We start from the raw sequence: 20,757 nt of genomic DNA, 5'->3' as shown, positions 1-20,757 counted from the left end.
CATCAAATAATTATTGTTTACCAAAAAAATTTTCACCTGGGTGTGTCTGATTCTGATAAAGCTGTGCTCAAGATCTTTGTACCCTGAAAGATGATGAAAGCAGGATATAAAGTATGCCAGTATCTGATTCCAAAGAGAGTGCAAGAAAAAGACAAAGGTTAGCATATGAATAATTTATATACGCATTAGTATAGTGGAAGCGCTCATTTTGAGCTGTGCTAAACAGCAGCTACTGAACTCTCCAACTTACTATACAAGTAGTGTTTAAAATGTTTTTTTCACCTTTGAATCAAATTGGTTTGGACACGAATCGACAATGTTTACATATATACCTATAGTGCATGAGCAGAGATTTAAGAGATTCCACTTGTATTGATTTCCACTCATGTTTAAAGTTGGAATGCTTTAGAAGGGAGTTTCCTGGAATTTCATCTTTTCCATTCCTCCCGTTGAATTCTTCAGAAACTCAAAATGAAATAAAAAAAAATGGAATGTAAATAATCACATCTATGTGCTACCTTTAAGAATCTTTCATCAAAACTGATCTCAGGGTGTGATATATTCAGGAACACACCAGGGGACTTATCATATCCTGTAACAAAACCTGATCCTTGCTGCCTAGCATTTATAAGCTAAATGCCCATATAAAGGTGACCTTTGTAATCTGCAGGTCACACAAATGTTTCAGTAACCATATACAGTTAGGAATTCTGTGGTAAAGTTAAATCTCTGCAAATTGAACTTTTGATTTGCAACATTTGATGTGCAAAGTTTGGAGTCTCAAATGATTAATGTGCTATTCTGTTTATACAATTAGGTTTCACAAAGAGCTTCTTGGGTTAAGAATTTGTGGTCACTATCTGTGTTTTGCGTGCTTGTGCACACCAGAAACATTCAGAACAAGTGGTTTATCAGACTTGTTTTCATATTTTTCTTTCATTTCAGCGCTCTTTCCTATGGTGATCTCTGATTCAGTGAAGGAATTAGTTTTCTTTATTGCCGTGACTGGAGCCGATGGTTATTAACAAAAGATTAATTAATCTCAGCTGGTGCAGCACAGCAATTTCACATGCTGTCAACTGGAAATTAAAGAAAGGGAGACGGCAAGATATTGGCAAATACAAGGAAATCTTTTCAGTTTACAACTTTACAAAAAATAAAATGTCTCAATCTGAACAAACTGTAATTGAATTAAAGTTAAATAAAATACATATGCAATACATACACATATAGGTTTAATATTTAAATTGCATTTAAAAGTAGGCTATCCACAGTCGTTTAAAATAATTACTTTGTGCTTTAATATATTTTTCTCTTATTTTTCACCTTCCCAATTTCATATATTTTATTTTAAGAACGTTAAGATATTTTATTTTTACTTTAAAGCGAAAAGTTTGAATGTTGAACCCAACTTTAGCTAAAAGTTCAAGTCTTGATTTTTTTCACCCTATTATTATGTAGATTACAGTAAAAATGCAAATAACGTGTAGCTTACGTTTTAAAAGTTCCCGGTGAGGTTATAACATGACGGTCAAAGTCATGACTCTTCATGTCCTTGTAACTGGAGACTATTGCACCACATCACGCTAGTGGGGCCGTGCAGCAGTTGTGCGCATGCGCAGCAGGGGTTCTATGAGTCGAGTGGATGGAAACCTCACACCACATATCCACGAATCCACGGATCCACTCAGAGCTCTCCATGCTGCTCGGTGAACCGGGGCCGCACACCGAAGACGGATAGCGCGAACTTACAACCAGAGTTGGTGAATGAAAAGCTCAGGTATGTGTTTCGTGGCAGTATGTGCAAGTGAATTGTGTGACAACACGGTCTTGCTGGAAAGAGTGGGGGTCCATTTAACTGCGCGCTGACTTGAGCTCTTACACCATGAATTAACCTGAACTCTGGAGAGCGCGAGCGACGCTCTCTTTGTGATTGCCTCTCAATGTTTCGGGGCAGTTACATCATTCGTGATGTCGCAGTAGGCGCAGACTTCCAGATGGAGACATTGCGCCGATTTGAGACGCACTGGTGAGTGAATACGAGGTTTGTAACCCACCATCACGGGAAAAGAGCCTTCGCTTAAAACCAAGAAGCTCTCCATTGTCACGTTGTTCGCCTTTTGAATCCATCGCTACGCGCGCGTGTCACGCGCTCACGTGCACAATGAAGCGGTGGTGGTATGAGAGGAAATGGTGAAAAGTGAAATAAATGTTTATTATTTATTAAAACATGCCTTGTTTTGTCAAGTTGAATTATTTTCAGCATTTAGTTGAAAAATGAGGGTTAGTTTTGTTTTGTTTTTTGAGGTATGAGGAAATTACCAAAACCTGATGACTGAGATTCCTAGCTAAAAGAGATTTTACCAACATAGTCTAAGCAACCATCTAAAAGGTTTTTGATATGTTATTGTGTAGATTGCTATTCAATAAAAAAAATCCACAGTACTATTTCTTCTCAACTCAACCAAGCAACTTGTAGATGGAAAGTAAGGGAAAACACTGACGATCTGAGCCGCTATTTGATCGAAACTAAATTATAGGCCTTTTTACATTCACAAGAGGAAACCAATACTTAGAATTAAAAAAAAAGTTCTAAGCACTCTACTTGTATATTTGGGTGCGAAATGCTAAAACTAAAATATTTTTTTAAGGACGATGGATATCTTTAAAGAGAATCTGATTTAGTTTATCAGCTTTATATTGCAGGTGAAAGTTTCTAGCTTATTCGTATCATCAAGCTAGGTTGAATGTAGGTCACCTCAGACTGAATCAAACGGATCTCTACTCGATGTAGGACTAGCATGGAGAAGAGCAATGTAAAAAAACGCTGTTTTTATGGAGCACAAATAAGACTGTGTGGGAGAAGATGCAGGTATTTGCATGCCAGAAACCTGATATGAATTCAGGCATAAGATGCACGCCATTTACCTTTTTCCTGTATTTAAAAATATCTATTCAGCAGTAGAGTTCTGTTGCAACTTCTGTTTGCAACGATTAGTCTGACGATAATCTTCCATCAGTGAAATTGGGTCTTAAATGTTTTGCAGTAATGTTTGCTTAAAAGTCCAATTGACTGAAAGTGATTTTGTGTTGTCTGAGGTCCATTTCACTGACGTAACATTCAGCGTGGTTTGACGTAAAGTTCAGCGGTCACTTCTGATATGAGGCACAAGGACAAATGTTAAGGTTGTGGAAGGGAGAGGAAAGGGTTCAGCTATTCATTTGGGTCACAAGACCGAAAGAACACACAGATGAATTGATTTCTGTAAGATGCCGAACTTTCCTAGCGCACATTTGGCTACTATATTTCTTAATAGGTATTGTTTAGTGATGTTTGTTGCTAAGACAACCACTAACTAATTATAGTTGCATCCTGTGATAGTTTGGCAGACCTACAGGTATAGTGTCACAGGCGCTGTTCAGTAGTGGTTTGTGTGTGCGTGTGATTGTGTCCTTGTTAGAGGTGGCAATTGAATATGACAGAAAGGTCATTCTATTGTTGGATAGCTATGCTGCAAACTCACTGTTGCATGTCTAAGATTTTGACTGCTTTGATGGTTGTGAAATTCAGTCTTGGCTGTGGTTGTGAGTGTATTGGGTAACTTAAAGGTTGCGGTTTGATGGGGATAAAAAAGAAGAAGAAATATTTCAGGGATATATTGTTAGCTTAAATACAGGACTGTACCCTTTAATTAGAGGGTGAGAAATCAAGTTGGAGAATGGAAAGCAAGGACATTTGAATGAGAATGGAGGGCAAGGAAGGTGTGTATAGCTTGGGGCAGGTCTGTCTGGCTATTCCACTGTTCTTTTGGTGGTAAATGTTTTTGTCTTTTGAGATGCGTGCACACACACTCGTCAGCATCGTTGAAGCGGTGCTTCTCAAGCTATTTAACTCTAAAGCTACCCGCTGTCCATAACAATATTCGTACGCCACATGACTTTTCCCATTGTTTAATTTGCTGGATTTTTGTATTTTATTAGAATGTGTCTCAATTACAGTGTAATTACACATTTAAGTATTGAGTAATATTTTAAAAAACATTTTTTTCAGAGCTTTTTTTTTTTTTTTTTACATGCAATTGTAAAGAAGAAAAACTTAAATGACTTTTATTCCGTTTCTGTCTCAAAACTCTTTGTAGCGTTTTTGAATAAAAGTTTAAAACATCTGTCCCAATTTATCGTTGCCGTAGTAATTTTCATGTTTTAGGTTAAAATACTGCTTTAACTCGCAGCCCTTCTGCACATGTAAACGATTAGTGTCCATTAGTCAAATGTTTCCTCGGCAGAGCCCTGAGGAGGCAGATGTTGTGAAGTCCGAGACCAATGAATGATGGGGGAGTGTTTAAACTCACCACTCAGGCCTCAAGACTTTGAGAAGGCAAGTGTTGTTAATGTCTTTGTGTATGTGTAAGTGCCTGTTAAATAGTTTTTTTGTGTTTTTTCCTTATTTTTTTTACTCTCTGTGTGTGTGTTAATTGTCTAACTGTTAATAATTGATCAGGGTCATAAGAACAGTTTTACATTTCCATCAGTTTCTACAGAGCAGTCCACTTTTTTAGAAGCAAATGACCTGGTTTGAATGTCTGCACACTTTGGTTGTGTGTATGAACGAATAAAGTCATGCAATACCATCCTTGCTACTTTGCCGAGAGTGAGAGAAGAGGTATTGTGAAAAACCTTGCAAGACCTTGGGCTTCAATGAACTGTTAAACCTGTAGTTTACACTATTCAGAATGAATGTCAGCAAAACTTTGCAAGTGTAAGTCTGGTTCCTGATCAAAGGCCACACATTATGTAGCAATGACTAGATTTCATGCTCGATTAACTTATCGTTCATATAGAGATTGGGCGTCTTCTGTCAGATTTCTGAAGAAGAGGAAATGGTGTTAAGATTTCTTCAGGGTTGTTGCAAAATTGTTTCATAAATGAAAGTGATGAACAAACATGAGGACAAAAAAAATTCTATGTTTCACCATTCAAGCTGATCCTGAATCTCTGATGTCCCGGTCTTTTTGTGCTGTGACTGAGTTTATCATACTTTGGTCTTCTGTCAGTTCGCTTTCTGATTGGATGTTGTTTCGTTTCATGTGGTAATCTCCAGATATGGGTGCTGTCATCCATCTATTGTCTTTTGTTAGATAAGATCATCGTAGTGCTTTGATACAATCCGTGTTGTTAAAAGCGCTATATAAAAATAAAAGTGATTGAAAAAAATCGATTGATCAAACTGAGGGTTTATACCATTTATGAACTATAATAGGCAATAATATCTCCTGACTTGCTGAATACTGCACAGTGTACTACGATTTAAATAAGGCATGAATAATTTAGAAAGCAGTGTCCAGTTAACATCTGGGAAATTAAAATGGTTATTTCACATTATGTCTTAACTTCGGGCAGTTCAGTCTTTAGTCATCTAATGAGTCAAAGATATTGCTCCATCTGGCTGAATATAAAAGATGAATAGTGTTGTGGGATATACTATCCCCCACATTTCTGCTAATAGGTTATCTCTGTATTCTGTCTGTGAAGATAATTAGCTTTGTAAGAGCATAAACTTGCTATGAAATGCAGCTATAGTAAGAGTGACTGCTTCATCCTTTTTTTTCTTTGTTTAATCGTCCCAGCCATTTAAAATTGTATATTGTTAGTGGCCTTTCTGCGCTGCTATTCAATTTTTCCACATAGATGCATTTGGTGTGTACAAATGTTTTGATAAAGTTTGAATTGAAGGTTCATTTAGATTCACTACAGCAATTTATTTGAAATTCTTGAGGTTTTGTTAATCTTTTGAGCATCTCAGAAATGCATACTCATGTCCAGCATAATTAAAGCTTCAGTTTTTATGATGATGGGTTTATTCTCTGTGATCTGTTACGGTCAGCGTTGGAGAGTACTGGAAAATTCACTTCTACAGACTTACTACAAACCATTTAGAGTTTGGGCTGTACAACAGATGCAGGTAATAGATTGACTCAGTGTTTGAAATGTGATTTTCTTTCCATCTGATTTTACGTTATATACATATACAAATAAATAAACCTCGGTAGATGGAAGCTAACTTGATTCATACAACAGGCGATGTGCATTTTGGTGATTTTGCATGATAACTTTGAATATTAATATTTACTATCTTCGGAAGCGATGGAGGATATGTGCAAGTATTGGATGTGTTTTTGGTCACATGTTGATCTCGATGATGACAGACAGCATTGTGCCAAATTATTTTTATTCCTGTACTTTGCATTGATCTTCCCTACGCAGAATACACCAAGGTGAATGTCAAATCACATTATGTTGTGTACTGAATAATAATGTTGATTCAGATTTGATTAAAAATGTTATCAGACCTCTTGGAAGAAATTCTGCAGAATAAAAAAAAGATTAGATTAAAACGGAAAAACTGAAATTGCAGCACCAAATGTTGATGAAAATGCCATAAAATTACTTTTCAGTTTCTGAAATATAACAATATGAACGTGAAATAATCCAGGTTTAATGTAGTTTAATTAGTACTGGCTGATGCTGGACCATCTGTGGACGGAGCTCTCCCTGCTCAAGATTTAAATAGCACCGGCCCTGAGTGGGCAAGACTTAATGGACATTTGCTCGGTTTTAGTGCTGATCTCTTGTCTCTTGTCAAAAGCACAAGACTGTCACCTGTCAACCTATGACTAGTCAGCATCCTGCAGCTCCCAGTGGAGAAATATTAGGCCGTAACCTTTACTGCTGAGAGCCTGACTGAGACACGCACACATGCCCACAGTGGAGAGCAGTTCAGGACATCCGCAGACTCTCAGGAGATCACTGAACCAGCAGCTTGTCCAATACTGCAGTCTCTGGAGGAAAGAGCCTCTTCGTGGCTTAATTGGGCCATACTGAAGCATGCTGGGAGATTTACAAACTAGTTAATATTAGCCTTGTATTCACTGTCTATAAAAGGAAACCATAACCTATTTCAGAGAGATTAACACAAGCTAATTTTTACTCAAACATGGACACGTACATCATATAGATGTCGCAGTAGCATTTTTCTGCTTTTAAATGCATTTCTGACCCTTGCATATTACAACATGGTGGTTTTTCAGTAACCAGAAGTATTCATCTTTGCTTATGTTTTTGCAAGGCTATCATACGTTTTATTAATGATTTATAAATAACTGTATGCCGGTTAAGCTACACTGCCCTTATGAGGGTATTTGCAAAGTCAGTGGAAAACAAAATCTCTTATTTTAAGTTTTAACACACCCACACACACACACACACACACACCTTCGTTTTTCCTGTCCCAGATTTCAGCAAGATTAAATGCATACGTTTCTGCAGCATTAAAAGAACAGCAGGTAGGAATGTTCCAGCTTTATACGTGAGATGATCCTGCTCCAGCTGATGGGATTTCAGTCTGAAGTGCGTTAGGAAACAGATCAGCATTTTTAAGTTCAAATCTGCAGATGTTTCCAAACTCGTTTGTTTTTATTAGTATATTAGTAGATTAGGATTAGATAGAGGAGGTGTTAAAGCATCAAAATACTGCACCTAATAGAGGATTGTCAGTAGCCATCAATAAAACATCACAGGGACGTTGGAGAGGCTGGTGTCACCACACTCAAGTAACGATTCTCGGTTTGTTTCCAGAACTATCCAGCTAGTGTGTTTATGAGCTCATAGCTAACTGCAGATGGATGTATATTAGACAGCAGAATGCAAGAGGATACATCACCCACTGGGTGATATAATATCAAAATGCATTCTCTTTTCTTAAATCAGGTTTCTGGTCTGTTTATTGTAAATGTTATTTCCAAAAAAATGTGCAAAAACAAACATATTACAAATAGTCAAGTCCCGCCTTTTTCAAATCACACAGAAACAAGAAGTTTAAAATGGTTTGCAGTTGGCAGTTCACATTTAGTTTGAGATTTTTTCCTGCTCCTTTTTTGGACTATAATTTCAAATTTGGCAAGGCAGAACATATAGTTGTGTAAATATTTGTGAGAGCCAGTAAGGACTTCGTCCTGGGCGTCAGTGGAAGCTGCTCTTTGAAATGGTTGAGTTCAGAGGGAGTTTCTTTCTCAGAACATGAGTGTTTGGGATTGCAGTGTTGGCAGTGATGTAAAACATGTCCTAATTCTTGAAGAGTGAACAGCTGCTTAGATATTTCATTGTCTCATAAATCATTGTTATCTCTGCAACTCTCCAATATTTTGGCAGTGTATAACATCGCATTGATGCTCTTATTAAGAACATCATGTGCTCCAATGTCAGAAGAGAAACATATTGTGCAGTGAGTCAACATTTATTTTTGCGAGCCGTCTACCTTACACTTATGAATTTGAAATATAAGAATAATATATAATAAAATATATTTTAAAAAATGTTATATTGTATTGCCCACATATTTATTATAAATTAAATCATTCCATACAATAGTATCAAATATCACACTTTGTAATTAACATCTGAATCTTTAAATAGTACAGTCAAGGATATCAGAATTTTCATGTTAAAATATAGATATGAAGTATTTTACAGTAAAAGTATACTAATTAAAGAAAACCACATGCACATGTGCACATGCACATGCATTGAATTTTTAATTTTTTTATTTTTTCAGATAGGGAGGTGTCTTTATTAAAGTATTATTATTGAACTGGGTTGTTGATTTGATCGTGTCAAAACATGTTGCCGTGCGCTTTACGACCTATGCCACTAAACCCGTTGTCAGAAGCACATCTTTAGTACTGTTGTCTTTGTCATATCAGACATTGATGGACCGAGACCGCGTGAACAGCTTCTGCCAACGAAGTACGCTATGTACACTTAAAGAGACAATCCGAAATATGACAATATGTTGTTGTTGTTTTTTTCTTCCCCTCACATGGCTCCAAGTGCGCATCCCCAACGCCCTTTGCATATAATCATTTTTGAAATGTATCTTGACTTTGCTATCTCTTATATTTGCACTGGCTTAACGTGCAGTAACAGGCTTTTCTGTTTAAGTTTATCTCTCTTGAACTTTTGGCAACTAAAGCAGCACACGTTGTTTAACACCAGCTGACATCAAATGTCACGGCACTATTTATGCCATCAAACACTTTCTCACTGTGCTAGACTTCATCAACAATTACCCAAAACTGCTAAATCTCTCCTTCATCCTTTGAATGGCGGGGTGTACACTTTCTTGCTTTTAGTTTTTTCAGACATTCATCAGCAGGCCTCAACAGCTCCCATTATTCTCATGGCCTAATTTTTAATCCGGTTTAACACAACGAAGCTACGTTGTTATGCATAAAATAACCTAGATTATTTTCCATTTCCTGTAGGGCTGGGCGATTATCATGATATTATTTTTCATATTCATCGATCTCTAATTTCGACAAACTTCCTATTAAAGTTCAAAGTAAAAAAAAAAAAAAAGTGAAAATTGTACGAACTAGGGCCTGTATTCAGAAAATATCTTTATAAGGCTAAAGGCCTGTCCTCACCAAGGACAAAAACTATGAAGATGACGATAAAGATATAGTTACTAAATACTAAAAATCTTTCTCAATATTAAAGTATAGCAGAACACACCACTATAACAATAAAGGCACAGAGAAACAATATCGTTGGAATCACTTTCAGAGCATTTTTTTTTCCAGCTGATTAACAATGTAAATATTAATAGCCAATCAACTGTAAGAGTTGCCTGTACATCCTTATATACCTGTTCATCAATACAATGTGAGAGGGCTGGGGACCACCGCGGACCAAATGACTCAAAATAATAATTCACAAAGTAAACCGAGTGATGGACTCCATTGTGCTGAGTGACAGCACTTCTCTTCCTGTGTAAGCGTGCTCCGGCTCGAATGCCAAAGCGCAACGTGAGCGTAGTCTGGGGTGAAATCGTACTCGGACTCAGTTCACAGCAACCGTGGCTAGTGTGAGTACACCCTAAGACAAAGCCACAAACTATCATTACTCTTACTCTTAACTTAAGACTCCTCTCTGTTCCTTAGTAAACGTTTGTCTCGCTGCTGTGTGAATAGGTTTTAAAAGAAAACACTTAGTTAAAAACTTTCTCCAATTTTTAGGAGAAGATAAGATAAAAAAGGTAAAAGCCCCTGATTGTTTAATTGTGATTTTAAACTACTAATGGTGTCGTAGTTTTAGTCTAACAGATCTTATTTTTATATGCTGATTTTTTTTTAATTAAAATTAACCACTGGTCTTCCATAGTAGCATACATTTTAGATTACGATAACCTGAGTAAAAAAAAACGCACATAACCCAGTAATTTAACTACGTATTTGTATGGAAAAAGGTAGTCTAAATACATTTAGACTATTAAAAAAACAGTAGTTGTTTCAACCTGAAATGCCCCGCTGCCTAAAAATGTTTTGTTGAATATTTTAGTTAATACTTCATGTAAATAATGGTAACTTTTTTTTTTTTTAAGTTGTAAGAACCACTGTTTTTTACAGTGTTGTTTAAGTGCACAGCTATCGGTGTGCTCAGGTAAGTTCTGCCTAAAGTAACAGTGAGAGGACTTAATTAAAACTGTTACCCCCATCTGCTTTATCCTTACTGATATATTAGCCTTCCTCCTCTCTGAGTGATTTAGCCTCCACCTCCCCTAGCACACATACCAGCCTGAGAACATGACTTTCACGCTCAAATGAATGTTTTCTGTGCTCTGGAGCCAGAGGGACTCTGTTCACTGGAATTAAAGATCGTGTGTGAAGACATCTGAGCCTGTTCTCTATATCACTTGTGGGGGAAAGGACGTTTGATGCGTCCAGGTCTTGTACGTTTGTGTATTTTGACATCAGCTGAGTTAAAGAGTAACTGACTAAAGCATTTACATTCAAACTACAAGCTGTTTACACAGTGTTTGTGTTCACGCTTTGTTCATCCACATGCTGTGCTCTTGCTCTGTCCGCGTGGATAACTTTCCCTGAATTGGACCTCATCCAGTGTGGACTAGTATCTGACACAGTTCACAGGGTTGAGAACTACTGTGTGAATCATCTTTTTCAGTCTGCTCGTGTGCGTTTCCGCTCTAAATTCTTTTCTTTTTTTCCTCTCGCAGACTGACCCAGTGCGGTTGAAGCTCGGCTGATCCTTCTACTTTTTTTTTTTCGTGGTCATCGTCGGTGTGTGAAGATGCCGCCAGCGACAGGAGGGCCGGTGGGCTACACTCCTCCAGAGGGAGGCTGGGGCTGGGCAGTGGTAGTAGGAGCCTTTATCAGCATTGGCTTTTCCTATGCCTTCCCCAAGTCCATCACGGTGTTCTTCAAAGAGATCGAGGTGATCTTCAATGCCACCAGCAGCCAAGTGTCGTGGATCTCTTCGATTATGCTGGCTGTCATGTATGCAGGAGGTCAGTTCCTTTTACTACTGTCACTTCTTCCCAACCTGGTACTTGCTGTACTTATTAAATTGAGAATTAATTGACTGACATTTTTAAAACCAGTAACAAGCCGTTTTATTTTCACGTCATTTGCGTATTGCCCTTGTTGCCAACTTGTTGATATTTGCGTATTTGTCTGAATGAAAAGGCAAATTCATTCCCCTAGGTGCCGCTTTTGTAGAATTAAAAGCTTGACCAATGTAGTCAAAAAATTAGATAAAATATATATATTAAATTATGTTAAACTTTTTTTGTTAAGGTACAAAATAACTTTTTTTTTTTTTTTTTTTAAAGTTGAAACAACTACTGTTTTTTTACAGTGTTGTTTAAATGCACAGCTCAGGTAAGTTCTGCCTAAAGTAACAGTGAGAGGACTCAATTAAAATCGGTTACCCCCATCTGTTTTATCCTTGCGTTTCATATTCACTTGCCCAGAACTTTCAGTTTGTTCACATATATTTATTTTAAGAGATTATCTAAATATTCCTGATTTAAAAAATGGAAAATTAAAAGGCTTGTACTGCAGTTCAGTAGATGTTTCAGTGGATTGCGCTCTCTAGGTCACCGCACAAGTAAATAATAAAAACTGTGAATTGCTCAATTCTGTATTATATGAAATAAGGTCAAAACTGAAGCACAGGTGTGTTTGTAACCAATGTGCACTGCAGGGCTGTGCATCTGTTTGTTGCGTGAGTTTTTAGTTTCTTTAATTAAGCTGGTTAGGTAGAGGCATGTTTGAACTGGTTTTATAATCTTGATGTTCTTCCAGGTAATCGCCAAGAATTCTGTGCTGATGAACGTTTAAACCACACTTCTTTTACTTCCGTGTAGTTAATGTTTTGGAAAGCATGGCAATGGAAAAGGCATTTAGGATGCCTAGCCAGGTTTGATGGGTAGTTTGAAGAAACTGCCGAGAAGAATTTTTGGTTTAAGATTTGAAGAGTTGCTGAGTCACTTGACGCCACACTAGGGAGAAGCTTCTAGTATGACAAATAATTGCAGTAAACTACCTCATAAGAGCGTTTGGGTGAAGATGGTGTAGACTGATGACTTCACTTCCTGAAAGAGAACATGTCTGTGGTTTCCAAAAAAATTGACTTCATTATGTTCATGTGTTTTTGCACGTAGCCTGAAATGAGCAAAGAGGCTCTTCCAGTTACCTATAACCTAAAAAAGGCAAAGAGAGACAGAGCAAGTTTTTTTTTCGTTCTTAAACCATGTGGTGTAAATGAAATGGTTAAATGAAAAGTGTAGTAAATGTTAGGCAAATGATAATGTGCTGTATTCTGGTGAATTAATTAATCTTTCTCTTTCTTTTTTTTCTTCTTTCTGCAAGAGTAAATATGAAAAACAGGATATGATGACAGGATATAATTTTACTTATGTGAAGTTAAAGGTCAGGTTTTATCCAGCAAGGATGCATTAAATGAATCCAAAGTAACATTTATAATGTTTTTGAAGATTTATATTTGAAATAAATCCTGTTCCTTTGAACTTTGATAAGATTGAATATTTCTTGAGCATTTTTAAATATATTAATATTAAATATATTAGTCATTGTAATTGTAACATTTACCAATATTACTTGCTTACACTTTTCGATTGAAATGTAGCCTTGGTGAGCATAAGAGACTTGCGAACAGTAGTATATATTTTCTGCTTTAATTAAACATTTAAAATAGACTGCATTGACACTGCAAACCATGCAGCTTCCAATGAGTTTAATGTTTTTTTAATTTTTGTAGTAATGCGTGTCAAAAATTAGAGTTTATTACGTCTTTCATATGACCAAGAGGTCAATCCGTGACCTTTTAGACCCTTTATTGGTCAAACACTTTGTTGCTGTAGAATTAGCAGGTGAGAGTTCACCAAACTCGAACTTTAGTTCAGCAAAATCGATACCAGGGATGAGTCAATACCAGGGATTCCCAAACTTTTTTGTCCTCCGAGTGCCTTTGACCTGAGGTCTTTACTTTCCTACGTTTTTTTTTTTTTTTTTAAGTTCATGTTTAAATGTAACAACATATTCAAGTTTTCATTTCATTGTTGGTTAACTGTCACATGACTTGCAGGCTTTATTATTTTTTATTAATATTTTAATATATTATTTGAATCATTTTACAATGTACTGATTTGCTTCTCATAAGCTCACACACCCCCTAGCCTTCCCTCATAAACCCAATGGGAAAGCGTGTCCTATATGCGTTTGAGTATGACTGTGTGTATGTGATTTGAATTTAGCGTCATGGCCCTTTAGTCCTTAACTTTTTATTGAAGATCCATTCATTCTGAGTGAGATGGTCTAGACACTTTCCACAGACGTGTGTGTGTGTGTGTTCTCACCTGTTTCCCATGGCTCATGTCAGCACTGTTATGAAGTTATGCCATATAATATCTCTGTGTGACATCCCTGTTTGTTTTCAGTCATGTAAAGCGTTAGATTTTTCTCCAGTGTTAGCGGGACTCACACTGCTGCTCCTGCAAGTCGTGCATTTTAAACTCTCTTCGTAAAAGTACAAGCAGCTCTCAGACTGAATATCTAAAACCTATCCTCTGCTGACTCTCACGTCTCTCTGAACCAGTTTATATAATCGTGTATGTGTCTCTTTGTCTCTTTTTTTGGACTGGAAAGGATGGCCCGTTTGGTGCTACACAAAGCCTGTCAGAATAAATTAATTTGAGGAATGTGACTGGGGGACGGGCAAATAGCTTTGAACTCTGATTGGCTGCGTGAAACGTATGAGAAAGTACCTCCTCCTGATGATAGATTAGCTTCCATGGCGAACCGGCACGTGCAAAGTTTGTAGATATTTTATTTTGTAAACACAGGCAAAAAAAAGTTTATAACATTTTTGGTGTCTATACATTTCTGTACACTATTCATCAAGCCTTTTTTTAAAGCTACGCGACACGTTAGCATTAGCTGGGGTTGTATGTGCACAGAACTATTTGCCATGACGTTTTTATGGAGCTTTCTCTAGATTCCCCTGCACCGTGTTTTCAGTTTCTCTCAACACTGATAGATTTGTCTAATATAGGTTTGGTTATTACAGAAACACTGCATCTTTTCTGTGTTTATCATTTAAAAGTTTGAGTTATCGTGTTGAACAAACAACCACTGTCTTAAAGCTGCGGTGTCTCGCCTTGTAAGTGAACTGAAGTTATTCAACTCTGACGCTGCTCTAAATGGGGCCTTTCACAAGAAAAGCAGAGCACTGACCAAACAGTGCATTTATTCACCAAGAAAGCCGCCCCTTTCTTTTAGTTTTTGAGTATATTTATTACTACCACAATACAGATCAGGAGTGAATAAAAACTTTTTAAGCAATTAATTGATATAGCTTGCGGTTGTGTGTTTGTGCGGGAGCTTTCGCTAATTCTTTCGAGTAAAATAAGGTCATATAAGGCAGCTCGTTCGGTCTGATTTGCATAAAGTTAACCGAAATGAACACTGGCCTGCCATACACTGAGACGCACAGAAATAGCAAGTTCCTGTTCTGGTGGCTGGAGGCCAGCTTCGTTCTGCTGATTAAGATTTTCTCCTTTACAGCACCTCGGTAGATCACATGGTCATGTAGTGAAGTGTGTGCGTATGGTATCACGATTTCCTTCCTCTCGGTCGTCTCCTGTGTCCTCCTGCAGTCCAAGTGGTGTGAATGACTGCTGTTGCGATGCCATCTTGTGGTGGACTGTATGATTGTATCATTAAAAGATTACAAAATGCAGCCTCCCTTACGAAAAGTTAACCGTGGTTTTATTGTAGTAAATGTGAAATACCCATGCTTTTTTAAATGTTAGATAAACATTAATTACATTTATATTTTATTTTACTTATTTTTATGTAATATAACTATGTACAAAATATGGATTTATTTATTCAACCTGTTTTCTCTCAATAGGACCAATCAGCAGTATTCTGGTGAATAAGTTTGGTAGTCGGCCAATCATGATAGTTGGGGGCTGTCTGTCTGGAACAGGGTTAGTCGCCGCTTCCTTCTGTAACACAGTGGAGGGTCTGTACTTCTGTGTGGGAGTTATAGGCGGTAAGTGCACTGAATGACACCGATCATAACTATTCAGAGACCTCAAGATTGAGTGAGTACAATTAAACAATCAAAATTTCTGAAATCTTTTTTTTTTCTTCTCTCATCCGTTTCTAGGCCTGGGTTTGGCTTTTAATCTGAATCCAGCACTGACCATGATTGGCAAATACTTCTACAAGCGCCGTCCAATAGCTAATGGCATCGCTATGGCGGGCAGCCCGGTGTTCTTGTCCACCCTCGCTCCACTGAACAGCTGGCTGTATGATCAATTTGGGTGGAGGGGGAGTTTCCTCATTCTGGGTGGAGCTTTGCTGAACTGCTGTGTTGCGGGGTCACTAATGCGGCCCCTTGGACCAAAACCACTACCTGCTAGCCCAAAAGAGGACGACGAGCCCAAACGTCAAGAGAAAAAGACCTGCATGCAGACCATTAACAGCTTCCTGGATCTGACCCTGTTCACTCACAGAGGCTTCCTGCTGTATCTTCTCGGAAACGTCGTCATGTTCTTTGGCCTCTTCGCGCCTCTTGTGTTCCTCAGTAACTATGCGAAGAGTAAAGATATTTCCAAGGATAAGGCTGCGTTCTTGTTGTCCATCCTGGCCTTCACTGACATGATCGCTCGGCCGTCCATGGGCCTGGTGGCCAACACTCGCTGGGTCCGTCCTCGTATCCAGTACTTCTTTGCCGCATCTGTGCTGTATAATGGCGTCTGCCACTTGTTGGCACCGCTCTCCACAGATTACCTGGGTTTTGCCATTTATGCTGTGTTTTTCGGCGTGGCATTCGGCTGGCTGAGTTCTGTTCTGTTTGAGACTCTGATGGACCTGGTGGGAGCTCAGAGGTTCTCCAGTGCTGTGGGGTTGGTGACCATTGTGGAGTGTGGGCCTGTGTTGCTGGGGCCTCCCATACTGGGTAAGGCTGGGTGTCAATCCTGTTCACTTAAAAGTCCATGCAGTCCTCGTGTCATTGCAAAACATTTTTCTGTGAAATAAGTTTTAAGAATGGTGGGAGCCAAACAGTTTTGGCGACCTTTAAACATTCTGTGATTCAAAAACAAAAAAACAAAAAAAATTTAATTAATTACTATTTGGAATGACATGAGGGTTCATTTTTATTTTTCACTTATTTTTATTAAGTGTTGGTACAACTTCAAATTAAATGTTCTGTTTAATTATATTATTTATGATTAAAACAGTCATTAATTTTATTGGAAACATTTTGGTTAAACATGAGCATTTAAGGATACATTTTTTAAAAATGTGAATATATAATTAAATATTACAATTAAATAATATAGTTTAAAATGCAATATTAATTATTTAATAATAATAATTATCTTGTAAATTGCTTAAATATTTGGTTTAATTTTACATGTTCTTATCAACTTAAATATTTTATTAAATAATTCATGAATATGGCATAACTCAATATCTACATTTAAAGGACTTTTGTAAAAATGTTGATATACAAAATGAATTACTATTATATTATTTATTAATGTTCAATAATAGAAATAAATCTTGAATATTTTAATTTTATGTTCTCATCAGCTAAAAGGTTATGTGATTAGTATTGACAAAGTATATTTAAAACAAAAATACCTTATACAAATACACTATATTCCCAAAAGTATATGAACAGGTTTAACTACTTTAAGATTTGTACTCATGGATATTACTAATTTTAAAGCATGTAATGATATTCTAGGGAATTGTGTGCTATTTAATTTTGTAGCAACTGTCTGGACAGGACCATTTTCTAAAAGAAGTCAGTGGGGAAGAACTTGACTGGACTGCATAAAGCCAAGTCCCAATCCCAGCTGAACACCTCTGCTGTGACTTTAAATACAGTCCTTGAGTCAAAAACTCATCAGTAAACACCAGTGCAGATCAGTCAAGTTCTTCCACACTCAATTAATACTTTTTTTTTAACCTTGCCTTATAAACAGAGGCATTGTCATGTTAGAATAGAAAAGGGTCCTGTCCGAACTGTTGCAATAAAATTAAAAAGCACGCAATTCTCTAGAATATCATTATTATATGCTTTAACATTAAGATTTGTACTCATGGATATTACTATAGTAGTAACCCGTTCATTAGAAGTAATAATAATGTCAATTATAATTAAAGATAATAATTATTTTTCAATTCAATTAGATGCTTAATTATTTGTAAAATGCTTGAATACAAAAATATTAATATTGTAATGTTATTATGTAGATATCATATTACAAATAAATTGGAAATAAAATTATTATTAATTATATAAAAAAAAGCATCTCAACCAGTTTGTCATGGCATTAGCTCAACTAATGCTGTGAGTTTGGGACTGGACTTTTCAGCTTTAATTACATAAATCGCTGAAAGTTATAACACTGTTAACCTTCTGTTCTAGTTAGTTTGTAAAAGAGACTGACAGGCCTGTTTTTCCATTTCTTCTCCTGCAGGAAAACTCAATGATGATTACGGTGATTATAAATACACATACCAGGGTTGTGGAATCGTCCTGGTGATTGCCAGCATATTCTTGTTCGTGGGAATGGGAATAAACTACCGGCTGGTGGACAAAGAGAAGAGAGAGGAAGAGAAAAGAGCTAAACTGGAAGAGAAGGATGCAGAGACGAACGTAGACAATGCCTTGATTGAGAAGGCGAAGGAGGTGGATGGAGACGCATGGGATGCATGAGATGACAATGCCAAATGGAGGAAACATTATACGCACACACACCAACAATCCGTGTCTTCCGGTTTTGACCGTCCAAAATGATAAACTCAAATCATTTCCCCTCTAATGCATCACTTCATGATTCAGCCAGTGTTTAAAACAGCACAAAGGACTACGATGCCAAGAAATTCTCTTTTATGAAGTTTTATACACATCTCATTCTGCCAACATTCATACGGGAGTGTCTCCATACCTTGTCAAAATTCGCCTTTTTTGGTACATGTTATAACCATAATGAGAGCATTCCTATTTCTTGACTCCAGAATAGCAGTTTATACACCTTTAAATGAAACCACAAAATGCACATTTCAAATTTTATATGAGAATAATGTGATGTGTGACATTAAAGTAACATGCACAGAATTTTTCAGTTCGAGATATGGAAGAGGGAGATATTTCACTCCTGTTTATCTTCCATTTTTAGAAATATAGTGTTTTTGGACTAAAGGTCATTTATTATATGTAGATTACTTTTTTTTTTTTTTTTTTTTTTTTTTTTTGAGTGTGAATGGGTTTTTTTTTTGTATGTGTATGTAGCGTACTTTCTTGATCTGATTGGCTGGTAGAGAATAGTGCCAGGCCTTCCTAGACTGCCGTACAAAGGCAAAACACAGGAATTATATCAAGACTTGGGTCAAAGCTTTTGAATTGCTTGAAAAATAATTTTTGTGCTCTGAACAGTTCAGTAGATCCGATCTGTCACGGGACAGGATTTCACTCATGAAATATGGTAAAAATGTGTAATTACTGTGTTTTGCCTTTGCATGGCAGAAGAATTCAATGTTTGTTTCCAGGTGCCGTTTAATGGATTTTTTAACAGGCTGCTTCCTGCTCTTGTGATCACATGATCTCAAACTCTTTACTCTGTGTACTGTAACCATGAAGATTTCTGTGGTTACCTTTTTTTAGGAACTACAGCAGACACGATATTGTAAAGGTCTTTTGGTCTGAGACGGTTCTCACTTTTTCACATGAAAAGACTGCTAGAGATGTGCTTCTGCTTTTACTTTTCATTCAGCATTAATGAAGATGAGGTTCACTAGGGTACATTTAGATAGGTGATCCTTTTACAATGTTCACTTGCTTTTTTGACCACATTGCTTTTTTATGTCTAGAAACGATAAATTACGGTCGCCAACAGAACCTGTGCCTTGAATAGGTGCCTTTCTATGCTTTCTAACAGGTTTTATTTGTATTTAACAGCCATACGTGTACCAGTACTAACTCCTGACCGTTTTTACAGAGCTTTCTACTGTCAAAAGGATGCGTAGTGATTTTAATTTGATAGTCTGATATTAATTAGCTGTTGATGTGTCATATTAAGAGAGAGAGAGAGAGAGCTTCATTTCAAACTGAGCCAGCAACAAACACAGCACTGCGTTTGTGTTGACTAGAGATGATTTCATTTCAAGTTCTGCTAGTGTTAACCCGAACTCGCTTTCTGAAATAGGTGAAATCCTCGAAGTCGCTCAGCCATTTTATTCCTTCAGCCTTTTAGATTTGGCTGAGCATGTGAAAAACAACACGACTCTCAGGTCAGCGGAAAGAACAAGATTTGGCAGATCTCAAACATATCATTGACAGCTTTGGCTCTCCAGAGAGAGTCAGTTTCAGGTGAAAACAAAGGGATGAAAACACCACCACCACCTGCTGGCTGCCGTGATTCATTGCGACACTGCAGTAAAGCTATTGTGTTGTAGTTCTATTTTTCAGGAATTTTTTTTTTTTTTTCAGCAAAGTAGTAAATCTGTTCTAGTGTCGTTGTTTGGTGTCAGCAGATGACGATTTTGTGTCGTGCACTTTAATTAGGTACATTTAAGGTGAAATTCATACTCGTGAGTTATGCACACCCAGCATTCATGGTGTAAGCCAGTTTATTTGACCTTTTATTCCTTAGCAGAAACGTATCGGTGCGGGTCCCGAGGGAAGTGCGCTTGTATACAGTTCTCTGGTAATGTAAGCTCAGAGCTCGCCTGAATAAAAGAAAAAACGAATAAACAAAAAAAGCAGAGAATCAGAGCAGTGTTAACGAGTCGTTTTCAGTATCTCAGATAAGATCAGTATCTCTGCTCCGACCGCACTTCTGTTTACAGGATCAGAGCTGTCTAAACTCCACTCCACTGTGTGTGTGCATGTGGATTTGTTATTAGTGTTGGTAACCGTGTGAAGGAAGATACTGCTGTATAGAGAAAATGGACCATCCTGAGAAAAAGCATTGTAGAGGGTAAAGCCTTTTTACGCTTCTCTTCTCTTTTTTTGTCGTCGTATTCCCTTTTAATTGTGGGTTCGATGTAACCGAAGTAACACTAACCAGCGTGCTTTTAAAATGTTTCCTGTCAGAAAGACAACTGACTGAGGTGAAGAGAGACAGGGTTAGAAAGTGTTTGTGTGTGTTTGTGCACAGATTCCATGCAAACTCATGATTCATTTAGGAGAGTGGGTAGAATCTGCCCCTTATGAGGTATTCAGGGCAAAGGAAAAATAGTTGTATTTTTAGGTATTTGAACCAATATCACGTGTGAGATCTTGTATGATTTGATGTTTGTGTGTGTGAATGAGCAAATCAATAAACTTTTTCTAAAAATGTAAATGACTGAT

General features: G+C 37.2%; 1 protein-coding gene across 2 annotated transcripts; it reads left to right on the top strand.

Moving 5' to 3' along the window:
* The first annotated feature begins 1,622 nt into the window (after positions 1 to 1,622).
* On the top strand, positions 1,623 to 20,745 carry slc16a1b (solute carrier family 16 member 1b). Of its 2 annotated transcripts, none has more exons than XM_043246816.1 (5): positions 1,623 to 1,780; positions 11,072 to 11,362; positions 15,292 to 15,435; positions 15,553 to 16,347; positions 17,882 to 20,745. In XM_043246816.1, the coding sequence occupies exons 2-5, from the start codon at positions 11,146 to 11,148 to the stop codon at positions 18,118 to 18,120; spliced, it is 1,395 nt and encodes a 464-aa protein (XP_043102751.1). In that variant the 5' UTR covers positions 1,623 to 1,780; positions 11,072 to 11,145; the 3' UTR covers positions 18,121 to 20,745. The 2 variants fall into 2 exon arrangements, with proteins under 2 accessions (XP_043102751.1, XP_043102752.1); XM_043246817.1 differs by lacking the exon at positions 1,623 to 1,780 and adding an exon at positions 10,891 to 10,986.
* Positions 20,746 to 20,757: the final 12 nt, after the last annotated feature.

The sequence above is a fragment of the Puntigrus tetrazona genome, chromosome 8 (assembly GCF_018831695.1).
Source record: "Puntigrus tetrazona isolate hp1 chromosome 8, ASM1883169v1, whole genome shotgun sequence".
NCBI classification, from domain to species: domain Eukaryota; kingdom Metazoa; phylum Chordata; class Actinopteri; order Cypriniformes; family Cyprinidae; genus Puntigrus; species Puntigrus tetrazona.
Note: the sequence above shows the minus strand (reverse complement) of the source record. Positions and strands in the feature narration are given on the sequence as shown.

Coding starts and splice junctions, on each gene's coding strand:
- slc16a1b (XM_043246816.1), top strand. CDS start 11,146: ATGCCGCCAGCGACAGGAGGGCCGGTGGGCTACACTCCTCCAGAGGGA. Junction 15,436..15,552: donor CTGTGTGGGAGTTATAGGCG/GTAAGTGCACTG, acceptor ATCCGTTTCTAG/GCCTGGGTTTGGCTTTTAAT. Junction 16,348..17,881: donor GCTGGGGCCTCCCATACTGG/GTAAGGCTGGGT, acceptor CTTCTCCTGCAG/GAAAACTCAATGATGATTAC.